A 21,546-nucleotide genomic window follows, 5' to 3' on the forward strand; every position below is an offset into this window, starting at 1 on the left:
ACTCTGAGGTACATTCAAGTCTAGTCCTAGGGTGTTAGGATTTGGATTCCAGGAGAGATTATTAGTGTGTATGTATATACACATACACATGTCAATCAAAGCCACAAAACGAAGTGAAGATAACTTAGAGAGCCTGCAGTAAAATAAGTTCACAGGGCACGGGTGTGAACCCTGAAGACATGGACATTAAGGGTGACCAGAGAGCAGGGAGAGTGTCTCAAGGCAACTGAGAAAAAGTAAGCCAAGGATAGGAGGAAAAATAAAATGTAGTTTCAAGGAGAAGCAAGATATAAGCAGTGTCAATGCCCGTTGAGTTCAACTCAAATAAGGGAAGAAATTGTGACCACTGGTTTGACAAAGTGCAGGGCAACCCCTCCCTGCTCCAACCCCCACCTCCTGCCCTGGGAGACCAGTTCTGGCAAAGTTAGAAGAGAAGCTAGATTCCACCCCCACCCCCCACCCCCCACATTCTACTATGAACAATTTTAAACATAATACAATGAACAATTTTAAACATAATGTAATGAATATATGTATACCCTCCACCTAGATTCAAACATTTACATTGTGCCATATTTGCTTTGTTTAACCATCTAGCTATAAATATTTTTGCCTGAACCATGTAAGTTGCAAACATGGCCCCTCAGCCCTAATTTCTAATCAGCATATGAAGCCAGATTGAAGTGAATAGAGGAGTGAATAGGAATAGGAATTAAAAAAATAAACACAGGGAATAGGAATTTTTCTTTCAAGAAGTGTGATTGTAGAGGGAAGAGAGGGAGAGAGTTGCCAGAGGAGAACTTCAGTTCAAGATTTATTTATTTTATTTTTGTTATTATTTTTCTTTGTTTATTATAGGATGGGAGAGACTAGAGCAAGTTTAACTGCTGATGGGAAGGAGCCAATAGTGTAGGGGAGGCTGAAAGGAACTGAAGGAGGCAGAGATCCCTGAGTGATGGGAGGGAAGGCTTAAAGAGCTGGGTCGGAGGACTGGCATGGTTTTGAGGAGGACCAGCTCTGCTCTGAGGGAGGAGGGCAGGAGGAGAGGAGAGCATAGATGCAGGTGTTTGGCAGCTGCGGGGGATTTGATCTAAGGTCTTTATTTTCTGTGAGAAGCAATTAGTGAAGCTTGCAAGGACAAGGCTAGGGGTGAGAATTTGAGGAGTGTGGAGTGGGTTTGAAATACAGCCAATAAAGGCAACAGCTCCTGGCAGGGTAGGGATCAGTTGGAGGGGTTGACGTGGGGGGCCTAGGCCAGGTATGAAGGAAATAGGGATAAGAGAGTGCTGATAGGAAGGGAAAAATCAAGGAACTGGCTCTGGAAAGACAGGTGAGGATCAGGAGGGCTAGGGTCAGAGGGAGCACAGGGTGTATAAGATTTCTGAGGAAGAGCAGTTCTGGGAGGCAGAGGTCCAGTTGTGGCATGAGAGTGGAGGTGAGGGAAGCCTCACTTCTGTCTGGATCAGCTCCCTAACCCCTCCTAGTCCCCTGCCTGGATATTGGGGGTTGGCTTTGTCCCCAGTCCCTGCCCTCCTCCCCCTGGTGAGTCCCTGTCTCTGAGCAGCGAGGAGGAAACCAGATCCTCCCTCCCCGCCAGTGTCTGGTTTCTGAGTTTCGGGGCGGGCTGTCTGGTGACAGTGACAGGCATCCCTGGCTCCCTGGTCAGCTCAGTCCCATTTTGGAGCAAGACTTGGTGTCCAATGAAGCGATTCCTGCAGCTCCCGGGGACCGTGGTGAGGCCAGGGGGCAGAGGGGCCTGTGGGGCTGATCAGGAGGCTGCCAGCCCTGTGCTGGCCCCTGAAGGTGGGCCGCCACCCTGGTACCAGGCCCTGCAGCCAGAGGAGCTTCGGTGGCTACAGGCTCCAGAGGAAGACACGAGCCCAGAAACATCCCTGGAAGGATCTTGCCCAGAGACTGACCAAGGCCAGAACCAGAGCCAGCCACTGCGGTACAGAGGAGCCCCCAGGGACCCTCACACAGACAGCCGGGAAGTCAAGGGATGGGAAGCTGCCACTCTGAGCCCAGACCCCTTTAAGTCCCAGTCCTCAGCAGGAGGACTGGGCGGCACTTAAGGTCTATGAGGGAGGGGGTTGTCAGGGGCACTGTGCGGGGACTGAGAGTTTGAGTCGGGGGAGACGAGCTTATCTCCCTGTAACCTCTGAAGGGAAGAGGATACTAAAATATTCGAGGGTGGAGCAAAATATTTGACCTTTTCCATCCCCCAGATCTTGGCTAAAGTGGGTTCTGGGTGAAGTTTGGGCACAGGATAAACACAGGATGAAATACTTGGCCACCTTCTCCCATCTAATGGGACTTGGGTGGGGAGAGGAGTGAGGAAGGTGTTTATCAGGTGAAGTGAATGTGCCATGTTTATCCCCGGCTGGCTCCAGTCACCCCCGGAGAGCCCCTCAGGCCAGGCCAGGCCAGAGGTCAGGTCACAGTGAGTGCAGTGTAAGGGGATCTGACTACATGAGATGAATCTTTCATGGCCTCAGAGTGTTGCTGTGTATCTCTCCCTTCCTCTCCCTCTTGGGAACATGAACTGGTGGGAGCAAAGATGAGGGACCCAGGGTAGAGGGATCTGCTGTTGTGTTAGTGGGCATCTGACAATCCTGCCTCTGCTTGTTGCTGTGACAGCCCCTCCCCTCCCCTCCCTCGAGTCCCCTTTGCCCAGGGCCTTGGAGCCTTCAGGAGCCTGGAGTGTGTGCACTAGGTTAGCTGGGTGGGGGCAGTCTGGGTACCCCAGCATATGTCCTGGGTATGTGGAAGGCATTTGACATGGGCCCGTGGCATCTGTCATGGTGGTTAGGACAGCCGGGTGTGAGGAAGTCTGCTTTAGGGAACAGCCAGCTTTAAAGAGGCCTGGACAAACTCTGACTGGTCCCAGTGAAGTCACCCCACACTGACCAATGAGGACACCCACATGACTCCTCAAGAGGAAGTCAGAGGATCTGTGACACTAGATTTGTTTGATCTTAGAAGCCTATATTTATCATGAAGAATCTCAAATCGGAGTCCACAGGCCATCTTGGTGAATAAGACTGGAGTGACCCAGTTTTGTCGAAAACGTGTGTGTGTGTGGTGTATGTGTGGTGTGTGTATCTATGGAGGGACTGTATGTAGGGTATGTGCATTGTGTGGGCTGTGCATGTCTAGTTCAGGGTTTGGGGGGTATGGAGAGGGCTTGTGGTGGTATGTGTCTATGGGTATCTGTAGGGATTTGTGGGTGAGGTGTGTGTGTCCACAGGTATGTGGGTTTATGTGTTGAGAGTGTTTTTGTGGGAAGTGTCTGTATGTGTCTATGACTGTGTGTGTTTCTGTGGGGATTGGGGGGGTGTGTCTGAAAGGTTTTTTGTGTGGTGGGGGTTTATGAGTGGATTATATGTGTCTGGAGGGATGTAGGTGTGCTTTGGGGGTATGGTTATGTCTGGGGGTGTAGGTATGTCTGTGGGGGAGATATGGGAGTTTATTGGTGGCACCAGCGTTCAGCGGGGGTCTTGGTGTGTGTAGGTATCTGTGGGGGTGAGTTGGCTGGGGCATATGTGGAAGATCCTGGGGGGGTGCAGTGGTGTGCGTTTTTTTACCAGGGAAGGTGACATCCAGCTCTGTCATTCTTCCCACACCTTCAGTGCTGCCCAGGTCCAGCTGAGTGGTCTGTACCTCTGTCCACAGCCACATGTCCTGAGCTCAGCACTCCTAGGAATTGACCATCTGGTTTGTGTTTAGAACAGTGACAAGGTGATTATCTTCTGACCTAGGCATGGCCATAGGGAGTAGAAAATGTCCTCTGGTTTGGGGGACATCCCAAGTTTAGAGCAACATGAGTGGGTCTGGACATCTTCTGCCCTCATCTGACTACCAGCAAGTCCTCTGTGTTCTGGAAGGCATCAAAACTTTATTTTGCTTTCCATAATAAATTCTTCAGGAAAGACACTTTTTAAATCCTTGAACATCAATTTCTTAGCACTCCTCCTGTCTTTTCTGATTTTATCTCTTAAGCATTCACAGGTTTCTATAAAATGCAGCCCTGTGACTAGGTGTGTGTTAGATTCTTCTCTTCCTCTTAGTATTTCTCACTTACTCATCCTGCAGCATCAGCACTGGTCACACTTGCCTCTTTGTGACTATTATCATGCTCTTCTCTCTCCTAATATTGCTACCTCCAATTTCTGATTTTCTACAGCTTCTAAATGTTTCACTTCTGTGACTAACTGTATACACTGCTTTTTTAATTCATACCATTGGTGATACCTCTCTTGGCTGGGTTCTCATCCCTAGGTCAAAGCTGTGGGTTATCCGAATATCATCTGGGGATTAGAGAATGTGCAGGTCTCCATACAGAGCTGCTCATCACATTGTGAAGTTGTCTGGGCAACATATGAGTATATCAGTGGTCACACAGCTCTATCAGCTGTGTCCAGACACATTTTTTCATGGGGTTATTCACACTTCTCTGTTCACTTCTTTGACCACCAGCCCCTGGACCTCTGGGTATGGTTGGGCAGGTTGTTCACTGCACAAGGGTACATGGCCAGGGAATACCAGACCATGCTGCAATCACTGAATGGGGAACAACAGCTCAGAGCTATGTCTGCCTGGAGGGGCAAGTGGATGGTAGATGGGCTTGAAGCAGCCCTGACAATGAATATTGAATTTAGACCCTAAATTTACATCAATACTTTACCTCTTTTGAATATTAAACTTTTATTCACTATATCCCAAATATTTTCCTTTCTGTTGCTGTTATGGGCTGAACTGTGTCTCCCTCAAATTCATATGTTGAAGTCCTAACCCCTAGTATCTCAGAATGTGACTAAGTGAAGGTTGAGGAGCCTTTAAAGGGTTCCCCCCACCCAAATTTAGTTTAAGTTAAAAATAAAGTTAACATTAAACCTAGCCATCTTATTACTGATGACTTTATAACCTTGAAAATTAAAAGTTCCCCTTTTATATATAAAACTATATATATAATATAACTGTTAAATAAATGTGGACTTCATTTTGGTGTGAGATATGTAAACAAGTTAAATTATTTGCTACATGGCAGTTGTCCCAACAGCATTTATTTAAGGGAAGGACACAAAGGTTCTTTCTCTCATTGGTGAGTTTTTTGTTCCTAATGTATCAACTTAGATCCATTTGTGAAATTTCCCCCTATGACCTTTGACTTTATATTTTTAACTTGGTACCAGAGGGCTTTCATAATTGTCATGTTGTTTTGTGTTTTGAATTCCAGTAGGGTGAGTTGTCTGTCACTGTTCCGTTGTTCTCTTCTCTCCCTCCTCCCCAAATTCTTTGGAATTCTTACCTATTGATTTTTGTTTCCAGATGAAATCTGCAGTCACTTCAGGAAGTTTGACAAAGGCCTCCATTGAAATTCAATTTGTATGTTGCCTTGGGGACTACCTTTATTCCCCTCTGCCATGTGAAAGGGGTTATTTATTCAAATTGTCATTTATTTCTCACATTAGGGTTTTATAACTTCCTTGAATGACTGTTGAATGTTGAGTGACACATCTGGTGTTTGTTATAAGACCATCTCAATAGACTCTGGAGCACCTAGGACCTGTCCAGTCCTTGAAATCAGCTCAATCTGTGGGGTCAGGGCCTGGGAGTACCCTCAGCCAGGGCACGGGTATCTGGCTCTTGTTTTGACACCCATCGGGTCCTTCTCATCTATCCAACTGGCCATTTCCTAGGCTGGGTTCCTAAATTTCCCACCCCAAACCCATCCTCTTATCTCCTGGCTACATTCGTTTTCCAGGGCTGCTGTAACCACAAACTTGGGGGCTTAGAACAACAGAAATTTATTGTCTCACAGTTCTGGAAGCTAGAAGTCCAAAATCAAGGTGTTAGCAGGATTCCCTGTAGGGGAATCCTGCCTCGCCCTTCCCAGCTTCTGGTAGTTTCCTGGCAATCTTTGGTGTTCATTGACTTGTAGATGTGTCACTCCAATCCTCTGCCTTCACAAGGCATTCTCCCTGAGGCCATGACTTTATATTTTCAACCTGGTACCATGGGCCATCTTCTTATAAGAACACCAGACATATTGGATCAGGGACTCACCTTACTCTAATGTTACCTCATCCTAAATAATTACAACTGAAACAATTCTATTTCCAAATAAGGTCACATTCTGGGGTACTCAGGGTTAGGACTTCAACATCTGTTTTGAGGGGGATACAATTCAGCCCATAACATTGGCTGGCCCACATGTTTCTCCTGACCCCAAGTTCCCTGATCTGTCCTTTACCACCTCCCCTTCTGGTTGGGTCCTGCCTGAACCTTCCATGCCCATGTCCCTTCTTTCTGCTGGATCCTACTGATTGACAGCGCCCTCACCACCCTTGTGCCCTCAGCTGATCTCTTGTGCCTCCTGCCAGGCATGATGACCTGAAGGAGATGCTGGACACCAACAAGGATTCCCTCAAGCTGGAGGCCATGAAGAGGATTGTGGCGGTGAGGGCGGAAGGAGGGGTCCTTCCTTGGGGCGGGGGCCTGGGAATCAAAGAACATATGTCCTTGGCTCCTTGTGGACTTTCCCCTAATGAGTGCTGGCCTCCTCCCTTTTCCTTCTCCCCCTACCTTGATCCTACCACCCAGATGATCGCCCGGGGAAAGAATGCCTCAGACCTGTTTCCTGCTGTGGTGAAGAACGTGGCCTGTAAGAACATAGAGGTGAGCGCTACCCAATGAGGGGTCTCTCATGCCCACCTCCACCAGGAATAAACTGGAGCTGATTGGGGGTGAGGAAGGGAACCCTCCAGCCCCTGGGGGCCTGATCTGCTCAAAAATGTCCTTGGTCCAGGAAAAGGCACGGTCTACATGTCCCTGAACTAGATGTGCATTAGAGTGAAGGAGCCAGGGTTCACCCAGGATGCTCTCCCCATGGCCAGCTGGGGTGATGACATCTCACGAGTGGGGGTACCAATCCCTTCTGAGAAACCCGCTCTTCCCCAGGTGAAGAAGCTTGTCTACGTGTACCTGGTGCGCTACGCTGAGGAGCAGCAAGACCTAGCCCTGCTCTCCATCTCCACCTTCCAGCGTGGCCTAAAGGTCAGAGGGCTCAGCTTGCCTCCCTGGGGTCTGGGCCCCGTTGATGTTGTATTGCAGGAGTGAGCCCAGGAAGAGGTCTGAGCATGGGGGGCAGGCTCTGGAGGCCCTTTCCTAGCTGCCTAAAGTTGAGAGAGTCAGAGTTAGAAGAGCCTGTGCTTTGAGGCTGCCTCAGATATGAACCACCTGAGCTCCTGGTAATTGGCCCTCATCTCCACTGGTGTAAAGGCGTTGTGACCCACAGCCAGGCAGCAGTCAACCTGCTTAAGACAGGGTTCTGTGAGGTGCTAACCTGGATTCCTCACCTCTGGGTGACAAAGCCTTGGCACTGGCAGGGTCCCCTAGTCTAGGTCTCTGTGGAGAACGATGGCTTTGGAACTTTTTCACCTGGAACTTGGCAAGGAGGACAGAAGGGCTTACTGAAAACAAATGAGCTCCACCGAGAGGAAAATCACAAAGTTTACCAAGCAGGAGAGCAACACTAGATGTGGAAGTTAGGTCTGAGGGTCAGCACAGAGAACATAAAGATAGAACCAGTCCATTTTCAAGAAGGTCAGTACAGCCGATTGTTCCTGGAGAATTGGAACAAATTGATTATTCTGTTTAGCACCAGAAGAAGTAGTTTACTTGCCTTAGATGCCCCAATGTATGCAAAATATTTGCCTTTAAAGACCTGGATCACATTTGTTGTGGTGAAATGCTCTTTGAGGCAGGCAGAACTTGACATCACCTAAGGGAAGAAACAGTATTCTAGAACAAAGATTCAAGTATTCTAGAATGGAGTGGAGGCTGAATCCCCCCACACTATATAAACTGAATATTCTCACCTCTTGTTTTGTATATTAAATGCATGCATGACCCCCTCCACTGGGTGCTTTTCTGGTTAGTATAAGATAATCTCCAGGGTACAGAAGCCAGCATTCCCACCACTCTGTTCTCTCTCCAAATCAGACTCTTCAGCGCGGATTACAGCCATTAACGCCCCCTAGTCTTCCCACACATTTAGTTCAAATTCTTATGAGAGAGATTCAGAAAGGTCCAGCTAATCTTTTCATGTTCAGCTGATTCTGTAGGTTGCTGAGCAGCCTGAGAGTTGACTGCCCAAACCCAGGGCTCACGCCTGGTTCAGTCTGCTGTGTCTGGCAGGAGGGGAAGACAAAGTCTGCTTCTCCAAGCTGGGGCAGAAAGCATGGGCACGTGCATATGCTGTTCTTTAATTCAGCAAATACTTGGATATCTCTGTGCCACTCATTGTGCTAGGTTATTTGTGAAAGTCAAAACCATAGGATCTATCTGTCTCAGATTGATTTGAATCGGGGTTAAATCATTTTATAAGAACCATTCTGGTATTTGTGTACAGATTTTTACACTGACCTGAAGTTCCTATAGTCTGCCCTTGTTCCCTTTTTAGAAAACCAGAGCTCATTCAGTCCAACTCAATGCAATGATTTCTCTAGAACAGTGGTCAGCAAACTTTTTCTGTATACTGCCAGGAGATGGTAATTTAGACTGTTCAGGCCATCCAGTCTCAACCTTGCAACTGCTCCCCTTTGCTCTTGTAGTGTGAAAGTGGCCATAAAGGAGTGGGCATGGCCAGGTTCTAATACATTCTTATTTATAAAAAGCAGAAGACATATTCGGCCGGAGGACTGTAGTGTGCCAACCTTTGCCCTAGAACAAAGGATCATCTAGAGCAAATGATCTCTGACAGGTCACCTCCAGCGATAGAGCCCTCACTCCATCTTAAATTACAACTGTTTTTTCTTTTTGTTTTGACTGAAGTATAGTTGACTTACAATGTTATATTTGTCTCAGGTGTACAACCTAGTGATCCCATATTTGTATAGTAGCTTAGGCTCCTTAAAGTTATTATAAAATATTGGCTGTATTCCCTGTGCCTTACGTTACATCTTTGTATCTTATTTATTTTATACCTACTAGTTTGTACCTCTTAATCCCCTTCCCTTGTCTTATTCCTACCCTTACCCCCTTCCCACTGGTAACTACTAGTTCTCTGTATCTGTGAGTCTGTTTCTGTTCTGCTCTATTAATTTGTTTGTTTCATTTTTTAGATTCCACAAATAATGAAAACATAGTATTTGTCTTTCTCTGACTTATTTCTCTCATAATACCCTCTGGGTCCATCCATGTTGTTGCAAATGGTAAAATTTCATTCTTTTTATGACTGAGTAATATTCCATTGTGTGTGTGTGTGTGTGTGTGTGTGTGTGTGTGTATGTATTACATCTTCTTTATCCACTCATCTGTTGATGAACACCTATGTTGCTTCCATATCTGAGCAATAATGCTGAGATAGCAATAACCATATCTTGTAAATAACGCTACTATGAACACTGGGGTCACATTCCTTTTCAAATTAGTGTTTTCATTTTCTTTGCATACGTGTCCAGGAGTGGAATTGCTGGGTCATATGGAAGTTCTGTTTTTAATTTTTTGAGGAATCTCCACACTCTTTCCCATGGTGGCTACACCAATTTACATTCCCACCAACAGTGCAAGAGAGTTCCCTCTTCTCCACATCCTCTCCAACATTATTATTTGTTATCTTTTTGACCATAGCCATTCTCACAGGCGTGAGAGGATTACAACTTTAAAAAAAAAAAATTATATCATTTTGAAACTTCCATAGCTGTAGTTTTTAAAAATTTATTTCAGACCTGCGAAAGGCATAAAGAATAATGTAATGAAATATATACCCAGCATAGGAAATGAAAGATTTATCGAATAGCCAGAGCCCCCTATGTACCTTCCTCTGTTTTTCATTCATATGCACGTTTTATTGTTTTACTATTTATTTAGATATTCCTAAATAATATATAACATTGTTTTGTAAACAGTACCTTATATGTATTCCTCTAAAACTCATTTTCTCTTTGTTATTGTTACTGTCTGGGGGGCTCTCCTACACTTCAGACCCAGCCTTTTCCATCAGCCTAGGCTGAGGCTATGTTTGCTTTCTTAGCAGCCCACTTATGTTGTTGGCTCAATTCAGACAAACTTCCAGTTGGCAAGCAGATAATCCAGGTCTTCCTACATCCTGTCTATGCAATTGGTCCCTTGAATTCCCTGTGAAATTCTGCTATATTTGATTTTACAGGTTTAGCACAGGATCCAAGCCAGGGTGATTCTGAATCTGCATTTTGTCCTGATTTTGTGTCTTCCTCCAAAATGTTGATAAGCTATTCAGACAAAGGCAACAAACGATGAGTCCCGTATATCATGTTTCTAGGTTGACACCGATCTGTTAGTAAAACTTACCCCAGTTACTACATTTTACCAAACTGTTGATCCACCTCACTGTGCAGTCAGCCAGCATCATCCTATCTTGTTAGGAAAGATCTTATTCAGCAGCAAAATAATTTCTCAGTATCTTTCATGTGCAACGGGCTGTGGTTATTCAGAGATAAAGTAGACGTGGATTCTGCTCTTAAAATGCTTACATGTTAAGTGAGACAGAAGACTGGCATCAAAAATGGCAATCCAGGAAATGCTGTGAGAGACTCTTACAAATGCTTTTTTTGCTGAAATCAAGGTACATAGTGTTTATATCTATCAGCCTAATTACCCTGTCAAAAAGGAAAATGGATTTGGGGGTGGATTAACTTCCTGTGAGTCCATAATTATTTTCAAGGAAAATGTTTTAAAAAAGAGGATAATAGGTTTTAGCAGTGAATGTGATATGATTTGACCTTAAGAAAATAGACTTCTGCTTTTTAATTAGGTGCTTCTAAACCATCTACTTAAAACTCAATTCCAGAATTTTGTCAGGGATTACCATCATTTTCACTTGTAATTTTGTGGATCTTCTCTTTCTCCTTTTTAGAAAATCAGGGTAGCTTCTATCCTTTAGTGTTCCAGCACCTCTCCCACTGTCCACCATCCTCCAAGATTAACAGTAATTTACAGCTTCTGCTGTTGCTATGCCATCCCATGATTACAGTACACTGTCTGAGGCTCTTCTCAGGTGTCTGTAGGAAGCAATAGGAGCAAAGAGGCGGGGCCTACACACCTATTCTCTTTTCAATACTGTGGAGAATGAGGAAGAAGGGCAGCTTTTGAGGGGCTGCTGGGAGAGAGGGCTGTAAGGATGAACTCTTTGGAAGGGAGACCAGTTTGCATTTGCTGGCAGTCACCTCCAGTGGAAACACAAAGACGTCCTCCCCCTTCACACACACCCCTCAGGAACAGGAGGTGTGTTTCAAGAACTTTGGGTATTTGGAAATATTGTCACTCTTCCTGAAAGCGAAGCAGCCCAGTGCCACATCAGTTCAGGTATTGGATTTCTGTAGCGAGGCCAAGAGTCGGTGCCCTCAGGCAGTGCCCCCAGGTACCCAGCACTAGCACATCATCCAGGCTCAAGACAGCAGTCAGGGAAGTAAGAGCTGGTGTTAACTAGGAACAGTGAGTTCCATAGGTGTGGCCTCTCCCATCGGGCCACCTGCTGCCCTCCCATGGCTCTGCCTCCACCTCTGTCCTTAGGATCCCAACCAGCTGATTCGTGCCAGTGCCCTCCGCGTCCTCTCTAGCATCCGTGTGCCCATCATAGTGCCCATCATGATGCTGGCCATCAAGGAAGCTGCCTCAGATATGTCACCCTACGTGAGGAAAACAGCTGCCCATGCCATCCCTAAGCTCTACAGGTATACCCCAAGCCCCCGGCCCTCACCTGGCCTCTCCCAAGTCTTGCAGGCTGCCATCTTAAAAAAAACTCTTCAGATGGTTTGAGATAGTTTGGGGGAACTGACAGATGGAGGACACTGGAGGCAGTGGCTCATACCTCTTTGTGAATAGGGTTGGGGTGAGGGAGGTGAACACAACTTGGGCAGATATTGGGAAGGCTGGAGATGGGGGGAGGGGCAAATTCTTCTCAACAATTTCTCCCTCAGTTTGGATTCTGACCAGAAGGACCAGCTGATAGAGGTTATTGAGAAGCTTCTGGCTGACAAGACCACGGTGCGTATATAGACGTACAGGGTTGCGTGGAGGAAAGGTGCCAGGCAGAGGCCTTTCTGTCCCCGTTCATGCTTTCTTGCCTTTATCGGTTCCCCAGCTGGTGGCAGGCAGTGTGGTGATGGCCTTCGAGGAGGTGTGCCCGGAGCGCATTGACCTGATCCACAAGAACTACCGGAAGCTCTGTAACCTGCTTATCGACGTGGAGGAGTGGGGCCAGGTGGTCATCATCAGCATGCTCACCCGCTACGCCCGCACGCAGTTCCTGAGCCCCACTCAGAACGTGAGTGGGCGGGACCCCCACCCTCGCCCGGCAGTGTGGGTAGGAGGGTCGCCTGGAGGAGGTGCCCAGTGCCCCACCTGTCTCCCTCTCCAGGAGTCTCTGCTGGAGGAGAACCCTGAGAAGGCCTTCTACGGCTCCGAGGAGGATGAAGCCAAGGGCCCGGGATCGGAGGAGGCGACCGCCACTGCTCTGCCCGCCCGAAAGCCCTACGTCATGGACCCCGACCACCGGCTGCTGCTGCGCAACACGAAGCCGCTGCTGCAGAGCCGCAGCGCCGCGGTGGTCATGGCGGTGGCGCAGCTCTACTTCCACTTGGCGCCCAAGGCGGAGGTGGGCGTCATCGCCAAGGCCCTCGTGCGCCTGCTGCGCAGCCACAGGTGGGCGCCCGCCCCGCCCACACCCGGGGGCTGGGCCCGGGCCTGCCCCTCTTCTCCCGCACCATAAACGCATCACACCACGGGCCCTAGCCCACCAGCTCCCGCGCTGACCCCAGCCCTGCCCTCCTCCCACCGGTGCCCTCCTCACACTGCTCCTCTCCTCCCTCCTATTTGGCTCTCCTCCCTTCTCTCCACCTGCTGCCCCTCACCCCAGCCGAGGGGCCCAGGTACCTCTGACCCCTCCTCTCCACAGTGAGGTGCAGTACGTGGTGCTCCAGAACGTGGCCACCATGTCCATCAAGCGCCGGGTGAGCAAGTGACCAAGGTCTGCCCTGGCAGTCCCGGGGCAGGCTCCTGCGAGGCTGAGGGCACGGGGGTGGGCGGAGGCAGAATGGGAGAGTGCTTTGGCTGTGCAGAGCATGGGGAGGGGAGACCCCAAAAGCAAGTGGAGAAGCAGAGCGTGGATCCTGGGGCCGCTGAGGGAGGAAAGCCCGGTGAAGGAAGACCGGGTCAGGTGTGAGGAGGAGGGAAGAATGGAGGAGTGAAGGACAGTTAGGGGCAGAAGGGTACTGGGCCCTGGGGCAGGAGAGGAGTGGGGTGCCCTGGAGGAGAAGCAGGTCTAGGGCTGCGGTGGAGCTCCCTGGGGCTGCCTCTCTTGTGCCAGGGTATGTTCGAGCCGTACTTGAAGAGCTTCTACATCAGGTCCACCGACCCCACCCAGATCAAGATCCTAAAGGTAAGTGATGGACAGAAGTGGATGTGGCCTTTCTGCCTCCACCCCCACCGACCCACTCAAATATCCACTTGGCCACCTTGGTGCCTGCCTAATTCTGGCACTGCTGTTCCAGTCACAAATGTTTGCCCAGGAAGCCAAGTGAATGAAAGCAGGGGGACAGGGCCAAAGGAGCCGCCCTTTGCCTGATACCTGTTGTACACCTGCCACTTGTCACATATGAAGTAATTTAACTTTCATGAGAACCTCAGGAGGTGTACATTCTCTCCACTTTATAAAAATGTAGACTCGGGGAGGTGAGGTAACTAGCCAAGTTCAGGTCTGCTGACTCCGAAATTCATACTTTCCCATTATAGTCTGTCTCCCACCCACTGTGTTATCACTCCCACACGCCTACCCCCTTAGGCTGTTGTGCAAACATACACCCACAGGAAAAGTGGCAGGAGCCCATACTCACCTTCTATTCCTGCTCTCCTCATTTTTGAGTGACTTCATTCAGCAGCAGTTAATCCTCCTAACCCTTCTGAACACCTACTGTGTGTCTTATGGTTAGACTGAGGGGTACAACAGACAGCAAACTAGTCAGGCACCCCGCCCTTGTGGAGCTTACAGTCTGGCTGGGGTGAGGAGGAGACATTGAGCAGCTAATCACAAAACATAGGTAAAAATCCACTTGCAAAATATATGAAGGGAAAGTGCAGAGAGCTATATAGGAGCAGAAAGAGGAGGGCCTGATCTAGTCTCATGTCAGGGAAGTTTTCCTTCATGAGGTGAGGCTTGAGCTGAGACCTGAGAAATGAACAGGAAGTCTCCAGGTAAATGCAGGGACAGGAATGGGAAGACGTGCTCCACACAGAGGAAACAGCATCTGCAAAGGCCATGAGGCAGGAGAGGTCTGACTGACAGTCTGTCTGCCTGGGGCAGGGAGGGTAAGGAGGGGAATGGTGGGACATCAGAGGTGGACAGCGGTCAGACCATTTGGGGACTTACAGGCTGTGGTAAGGACTTTGGTCTTTATCCTAAAAGCAATAGGAGGCTTTGCCTTTTTCTTGGAGGTAGAGAGGTGACATGATCATACTATAAGCACATTCTATCAGGGAGTCCATTAAAGATGTAAACTGGTCATGCTACATTTTGGACAAGTTTCATGATTTATCAGTTTCCTCACCAGTCTAAGGATGATGCAGGGCTGTCCTGCCTGAGGATCGTTTTCTTGTGAAGTGTGTTTGGAAGAAGTGTGTTTGGAATGAAGGGTTGTGAAAGCACAGAAAACCCACTAGCCATGCTGCCCATTTTCTGCCTCCCTGCAGCTCGAAGTGTTGACCAACCTGGCCAATGAGACCAACATCCCTACTGTCCTACGGGAATTCCAGGTATGGGTCAGGGGTCAGCTCACGGCCAGAGGGGCCTGGGAGAGTTGCCCTACAGCTCCTTGTGCTCAGTGAGAATTGTCGTGGTGGGTCAGACCTCTTAGGGGCCCAAAGTGGAGAAACTGCTATCTTAGCTCCCCTCCCAATGCCTTCTGCTGGCTTTGGGTTAGGGAATCACTGAGTAATGGGAGAGGATGTCACTCCTTTTCATGGAGTTTATTCTCTGGCATGATGAGTCATTGAATGAGGGGTAACAGCTTTCTGGAAGGTCACCCTCAGGCCTGCAGTCACTGCCGAGTTAGGCCTGAGGAATGAGGGGTCACTGTTGTGGTGTCCCACAGACCTACATTCGCAGCATGGACAAGGACTTTGTGGCAGCCACGATCCAGGCCATTGGACGCTGTGCAACTAACATAGGCCGAGTCCGTGACACCTGCCTCAACGGCCTGGTGCAGCTGCTATCCAACCGTGATGGTCAGTGTTTGTGTCTGAGTGTCCAGCTTTAATGACTAGTGGGTGTCTGCCTGCATGTCTGACTCTGATGGCCAGTGTCTGTACAGGCAGTGTGTGTTCACCAGTCTGTCTGCCTCACTTGGTGTGTAAGTGCTCCTACACCTCTGAGGGAACCCGCAGAAGTACAGGAGGTTGACGAAAAGAGTCAAGGGCCTGGGGACACCACAAGTGCGTCTGCCTACCTGTGTGTGATCATCTGACTCTCCTCTCCACACGCTCATTTCCTGTTCCACAGAGCTCGTGGTTGCAGAGTCAGTGGTTGTCATTAAGAAGCTGCTGCAGATGCAGCCAGCACAGCACGGAGAGATCATCAAACACTTGGCAAAGCTCACAGACAACATCCAGGTGAGGGAGTAACCCCATATTTCCCTCCCCCACACCAATATCCTCCCCATGATTTTAAGACCCTATAGTTAAACACTGGCCTTAATAAAAATAAGCTTCCAGATCTTCCATACTGGCTCTGAAAGGTCTTCAGGTGGAAGAAGGGGATAGATGAGCCATGTGACCCTGATTCGCCTTCCCTTTGGGAATCCCTTGCTGAACTCCATCCACAGTCTGGACCACCGCTCATGTTTTCTCCAAAGCTCTGGCCCAGGGTGGCCGATTGACAAATCATGTGTTTTTCTGTTAGACTGCCAAGTTGAAACATTCAAACAAGGAGTTCCTGAAGATTCAGGAAGAATAACTTGGCAGTTAAGCATTAAGGGTACAATGGATCCAGAAAATCAATCTTCTATATCAAACCATGACTGAACTGGGGGCTTGAAGGCTCTGCTCATGCTAACGAACCCTAGGGATGAAGGGGATGCTGCCCAGGAAATGCTTGCTGTATAATCTCTCTCCCACCACCTCCCACCCCCATTTCCAGAGAATCCCATGATACAATAGGTCAGCACAGATGGGAGGAGTGCCGGTTCCCTGGCAGGCCCTCCAACATTCTCACATTTACCCCAGTCCTAACTCCTCTCCCACACCCACAGGTGCCCATGGCCCGAGCCAGCATCCTGTGGCTCATTGGTGAATACTGTGAGCACGTCCCCAGGATTGCACCTGACGTCCTGAGAAAAATGGCCAAGTCCTTCACAGCAGAGGAGGATATTGTTAAGCTGCAGGTCATCAACCTGGCAGCCAAGCTCTACCTGACCAACTCTAAGCAGGTAAAGATTGCAAGATGCTTCCTCAAACATTCTGGGCCCCAGAAGTGGGGGGCCCTCACCAGGTAGGCATGAACTCTAGCACCTCTTTCTGAAGAGGGAGCTCAGGGCAGGTGGCTGGTCTGCCCAGGTAGCCAGTGTTTTCCCAGTGTCCACAGCTCCTCTGGGGACCCAAGGGCCTGGTGGGCGTGGTGCAAGAGGCTCTCTTTTGGGGTTGTGACTTCCAGTCTATCAGTGGGAGTGTCCCTACCTGCTGCCTTTGGAACACTGTGGCCAAGGGGAGGGGCCGGCAGGGACAGGCACTGATGGGAGACTCTGTGTCCCAGGAGATGTGGTCTGTACTTCCTCTGGAAGCTTGGTGATGCTTAGCTAGTCTGTGCCAGGGGTAAGAGGGCAAGTTTGTGCTCAGCCTTGGGTGGTATTGGCAGCCATTGTCATTCCCAAGGTGAAAGGTTATAAGAGGCACTGTAGCCAAGGACATGGCTCAACTGAGCTGAAATACCAGGATATTAAGTCTCTTGAGTGTCCGACATCCTCTGAGATGGTCCCAGGAGATTCTGCCAAGAAAAAAGTATAATGTGCAGAGCTTTCCAAGGTACTGGGGACACCAAGCACTATGACAGTTCCCACAGTCACTGCCCCACTCAATTTGTCAAGACCAGGGTTGGCAAACTACCGTCCATGGGCCCAATCTGGCCTGCTGACTGTTTTCGTAAATAAAATTTTATTAGGACACAGCCATGTTCATTCATTTGTTTATTGTCTGTGGATGTTGTAGTTGCAGCAGAGTCCACGTGGCCTGCAAAGCCTAAAATAGTTACTCGGCCCCTTGATAGAAAGAGTTTGCCAACCCTTGGAGCAAAGCATCTGGGCCACACCCTGGAGACTGTGACATCCCTGCTGGCCTGAAGGTGGCCTCTTTGTCATTCTATGGGATGCTTTGGATGGTGGCACTAGTGCTTCATCAGCGGCTCCTTTGATCCATGGTGGCCAGAGTGGGTCAAGCTGGGAGGCAGGGCTGTCACGTGCTGGGACTCTTGTCAGGTGGTGGAAATGACAGCCTCTGTCTGGAAGCAATGAGGGGCTGGGTCTGTGGGTGTCACTACCGTGGGAGAAGCAGATTGGAGACAGAAAAGTTAGAGGGAGCACCACGGGGAAGCCTTCAGTCATCGAACAAATACTTGTGTGTCTCCTTTATTCAAATGGGAGGAAGAAGCAGGTGGGAGGAACGTTTGAATAGATGAAGCAGCCTGAGTGGGTGGCTGCCCAAGTAGGTGGGCATCTGACAGGCTCAGGACTGAGCCAGAGTCCTGAGCCTGAGAATGGTGATGTGGGCATATTTTCATAAGCCTGGGTGTGCCCACGTGGCATTTCCCCCGAGTTGTCACTGTCAGCCGCATGTGCATTTATTCACTGATTTAATTAACATGCATTTCCTGAGCACCTACTATGCCTGGCACTGAGCTATGTCCTGGGATAATGACAATGAGTAAGACATGTTTACTGGCCCCCAAACACTCATAGCCAAGTCGAGGAAACAGCACCATATGCAGAGCAATAAAGGGTGCGGTCAGGATTAGCACAGAGAGCTGTGGGTATATGGCTGAACCCCTTTCCTGGGCAGGACACAGGGGACCCAGCCCTATCAGGGCACGGAGTAAGCTGTTTAGGCAAGTGGACACTGACCTCCAGGCACCCTTCACCTGAAGGTTGGTCCTTCCAGGCACAGGCCCCTTAGAATGGTTCTTTGACTCAATATAGAGAGCTTTCCTCTAACCTCCTACCCTCCTCTCTCTTCTCCCCTCCCAGCCTGTTCTGGGAGTAGTGGAGGAAGGGGAATTCTTGGCATACTAAGAGGGAGGTAGTTTGGATGTGCGCATGGCTATCTTTGCAAAAAAGCAGAGATACTTCCCCCATCACAGTACCATGGGTAACATTCTGGACCTGCCACAGGGCTTCAACAATCCCAGCCATCTCCCTCTCTTACTGACCCCCACTGCACACCAGATCCTGGCCCAGGCTGTGGTCAAGGAGAAGACCAAGGAGCTCTGCCCTTCTGTTCCTTAGCAGATAATCAGATACTAGGCCAGAGGCCACAAAGGCTCTAATAATAGATGCACTGAGAGAGTGCTGGGGGTGGCAGTGATAGTGAGGGTGGTTCTTGCAGCCACTTGGGACAACTGTCTGGAATGCTTTTGGCAGGTGAGTTTGCTTTTGTATGCCTGGTGAGATATGTGGGAGGGGGGTCTGCTTAGGGCATGATAGGAACCGAAATCTGGCCTCTACAGTGGATGGAAGATTCTGATAAGTTCGGCAGTACTTTTTAAAAAGTTTGTAACTTTTTTTAATATGTCATAAAACTAATGCATGCTCATCATAGAACATTTGGGAAATCCAGAAAAATATTAATTAAAGGTTTAAATTAGCCATAGATCTACTACTTAGAAAAGATCACCATTAATTTTATATTTCCTCAGCTTTAAAAAAAAAATTGATGCCTATATATAGTCATGCAGAAGTTGTACATTTGTGTCTTGTTCAATACATTAGTCTTTTCATTTCTGTTTCCTGCCAATACCTTGTATTAGAAAGTTGTTTCCCCATTCACATATGAATTAAAATTTTCATCCATTAATTTCCTCCAGATTTTTTTCTATTTTCATGTTTTTTAATCCACTGTATTAATTTTCTGTTGCTGTGTAGTAAGTTACCATAAACTTAGTAGCTCAAAACAACAAGTTTGTTTTCTATTTCTATGGGTCAAGATTTCTAGATATGGTTTAGTTGGGTCTTATGTAAGACTACAGTTGAGGTGCTGGTCAAGTTGGGATTCTCAGCTGGGGGCTCTGCTGGGCAAGGGTTCACATCCAGTTTCACATGGTTGGTGGCAGGATTCAGTTCCTTGCAGTGGCAGGACTGAGGCCCTTGCTTCTTGCTGGTTGGCAGGTGGAGACCACCCTCAGTTCCTTGCCACATGGGTTCTCCCAGCATAGCTGCTTATTTCTTCAAAGCTACAGGGAAAAAAGTCTCTGGAACCAGGCTGCTAGCAAGGCTGGAGTCTTATATAATGAAACATAATCATAGGATTACATTTCACTTCCCGGTCACTTTTGCCATATTCTATTGGTCAGGTCTTGCCCACACTCAAGGGGTGGGGATCAAGGCATGAGCATCAGGAGGCAAGGATTGCGGGAGAGGACCTAGGCATCTGTCTGCCTCATATCTGGAGCTAATTTTTATGCAGTGTGTCAGATGAGAATGTCTTTTAATTCATTTTATTTTTTTGAATAGCTAGTTTCCCCAGGATGATTTAATAGGTGTTTGCAAGGTAGCAGTTACATTAGTATAGGTTCTTGAAAAAGTATCAGTGTTCCCAACTTAAAATTCTCCCCGGCAGCTGGAGCCCACTGGTCAGTGGGAGACTTGTTCCATTCTTGGTGCAATGAAGCATGTTTCATAGGCCCTCTTGAGCAGCCTATAATTCCTGCACTCCTAGGCTGAGGTGGGAGGTGGAGGGGTGGGCCTGGGGTGCTGCAGACTGGTTGTCATAATCCCTGGGAAATGGGTCCTTAGGAGGGAGCAGGGTAATGAATTTGCTATAGGCAAATCCTGCAGTGTGGAGGAGGGTGGTCCAGTCCCTCCTTATGTTGGTTGTTGACAGATGGACAGATGGATCCAAGTCCTGAACACTTCTTTCCAGAACTAGGCAAGGATTTTGGGGGAGGGAGAAAGTCTGATCAGCCAGTTGGGAAGTCTGTGGAGGAAGATCAGCAGCATCTTAATAATGGACCACATTGATAAGGGCGCCCATTAGCCTTGGCTGGTGAGATGGTGTCTGGCCAAGGGAGAGGCAGGTCTGTGATGAAGTCCATTTTGATGGTGGCATCCTAGGGTAGTATGTGGTTCCGAGTACTTACCTATAATGGAGCAGCGTTGTAGATGGTGCTATGCTGGAAGGGACTGAGCTGAACATGAAGTCCCCGTGGGTCATGCTGTATGTAGGAGTGGAACAGATGATTTTGGTTCAGCATCTTGGGGCTCTGTGCCTCATGGACATCTTTCTGATGCCCCTGCCAGATCACCTAGATCATCCATGTTCAAGGCTAGATGTAACACTATGTAACCATAAACCTCAGGAGTTGGTTTGCTGGTCCCCATCGTTCAGAATCTCCCCACGTACTCTGGCAGTGGTGACACAGGATGTATGTACTTGGTGGGTTTTGACTGTCTTGATCCTGAGGGATGGAGACCTGGATGAGGGCAGCCATGGATGGTGAGCAGTAGGGAGAAGCAGATAGAGTAGACTCTGGTGGGTCCAGGCCTGGATGCAGCATTGACTGGCTCCTTAACCTGGGAAAGTGACTTAATGAGTCTGCTTCTGTGTAGATGGGGCAATAGCACCCACCCCTCAGAAGGGTTGTGGAAATTACATTAGATAGTGAAACATTTAGCACAGTACTTGGCACTAGAGGATACTCCATAAATGATGGCCAGCACCCTCATTTTGTAAAGACAGGTTAGACTAGTCAGATCAGAGCAGAAGTTGAGATTTGGGGTCCTGGAATATGGCTGCCTTGACTCCAGACTATGAACCCTATGTGACTTCAGCAAACCCACAGGCAGCTGCAGTTTGCTCTGATCTCGTTAGAATCTTCCAGGGGAGGATTATGGCCTCTGAGACCCCTGGGCTGCTCAGAATCTGCTCTGTGGATCAGTGGGGCCTTGCTGAGGGCATTCCTGTGTCCCCCTTTCTCTTCTTGTTGTATAATTTCCCCTGGGTGATGGAGCCTGGAAGCTGTGAGGTCCAGCAGAATTTTCCAGACCTTCACTCACTGTGGCACCCCAGCCCAGAGTAGAGGGGTTGGCCCAGCCTGGACTAGGTGGGGTAGGAACTGGGCCTGGGGCAGCAGGGACCACAAACCTGAGGAAGAATGGCATCCAGGGCCAAGAGGGAGGATTCCAAAAGGGCAGCCTCTTTTGCTGACTCATGGCAGTTATCAAAGCTGGGGTCAGGAGTCAGGGCCGGTGAGGTGAGAAAAGATGCAGGGTCTGACACAGTGGCAGGGTGGGAGGGAAAACTGGGTGGAGG

The 21,546-nt window shown here is 48.7% G+C and overlaps 1 protein-coding gene across 3 annotated transcripts in view; it reads left to right on the forward strand.

Annotated features, from left to right (window-relative positions):
- AP3B2 (adaptor related protein complex 3 subunit beta 2) overlaps positions 1–21,546 on the forward strand; it is a 31,490-nt gene that overhangs the window by 1,669 nt on the left and 8,275 nt on the right. The window contains exons 2-14 of one of the 3 annotated variants that reach the window (XM_032469423.1): positions 6,384–6,459; positions 6,604–6,678; positions 6,961–7,056; positions 11,554–11,714; positions 11,961–12,027; positions 12,125–12,307; positions 12,401–12,684; positions 12,899–12,992; positions 13,349–13,420; positions 14,728–14,790; positions 15,129–15,261; positions 15,536–15,645; positions 16,284–16,460. In XM_032469423.1, coding sequence (XP_032325314.1) covers positions 6,384–6,459; positions 6,604–6,678; positions 6,961–7,056; positions 11,554–11,714; positions 11,961–12,027; positions 12,125–12,307; positions 12,401–12,684; positions 12,899–12,992; positions 13,349–13,420; positions 14,728–14,790; positions 15,129–15,261; positions 15,536–15,645; positions 16,284–16,460 — 1,591 coding nt within the window. Of the gene's footprint in view, positions 1–6,383; positions 6,460–6,603; positions 6,679–6,960; positions 7,057–11,553; positions 11,715–11,960; positions 12,028–12,124; positions 12,308–12,400; positions 12,685–12,898; positions 12,993–13,348; positions 13,421–14,727; positions 14,791–15,128; positions 15,262–15,535; positions 15,646–16,283; positions 16,461–21,546 lie in introns of those variants that run through there. The other 2 variants (XM_032469424.1, XM_032469425.1) reach the window with 2 other exon arrangements.

The sequence above is a fragment of the Camelus ferus genome, chromosome 27 (assembly GCF_009834535.1).
Source record: "Camelus ferus isolate YT-003-E chromosome 27, BCGSAC_Cfer_1.0, whole genome shotgun sequence".
NCBI classification, from domain to species: Eukaryota; Metazoa; Chordata; class Mammalia; order Artiodactyla; family Camelidae; genus Camelus; species Camelus ferus.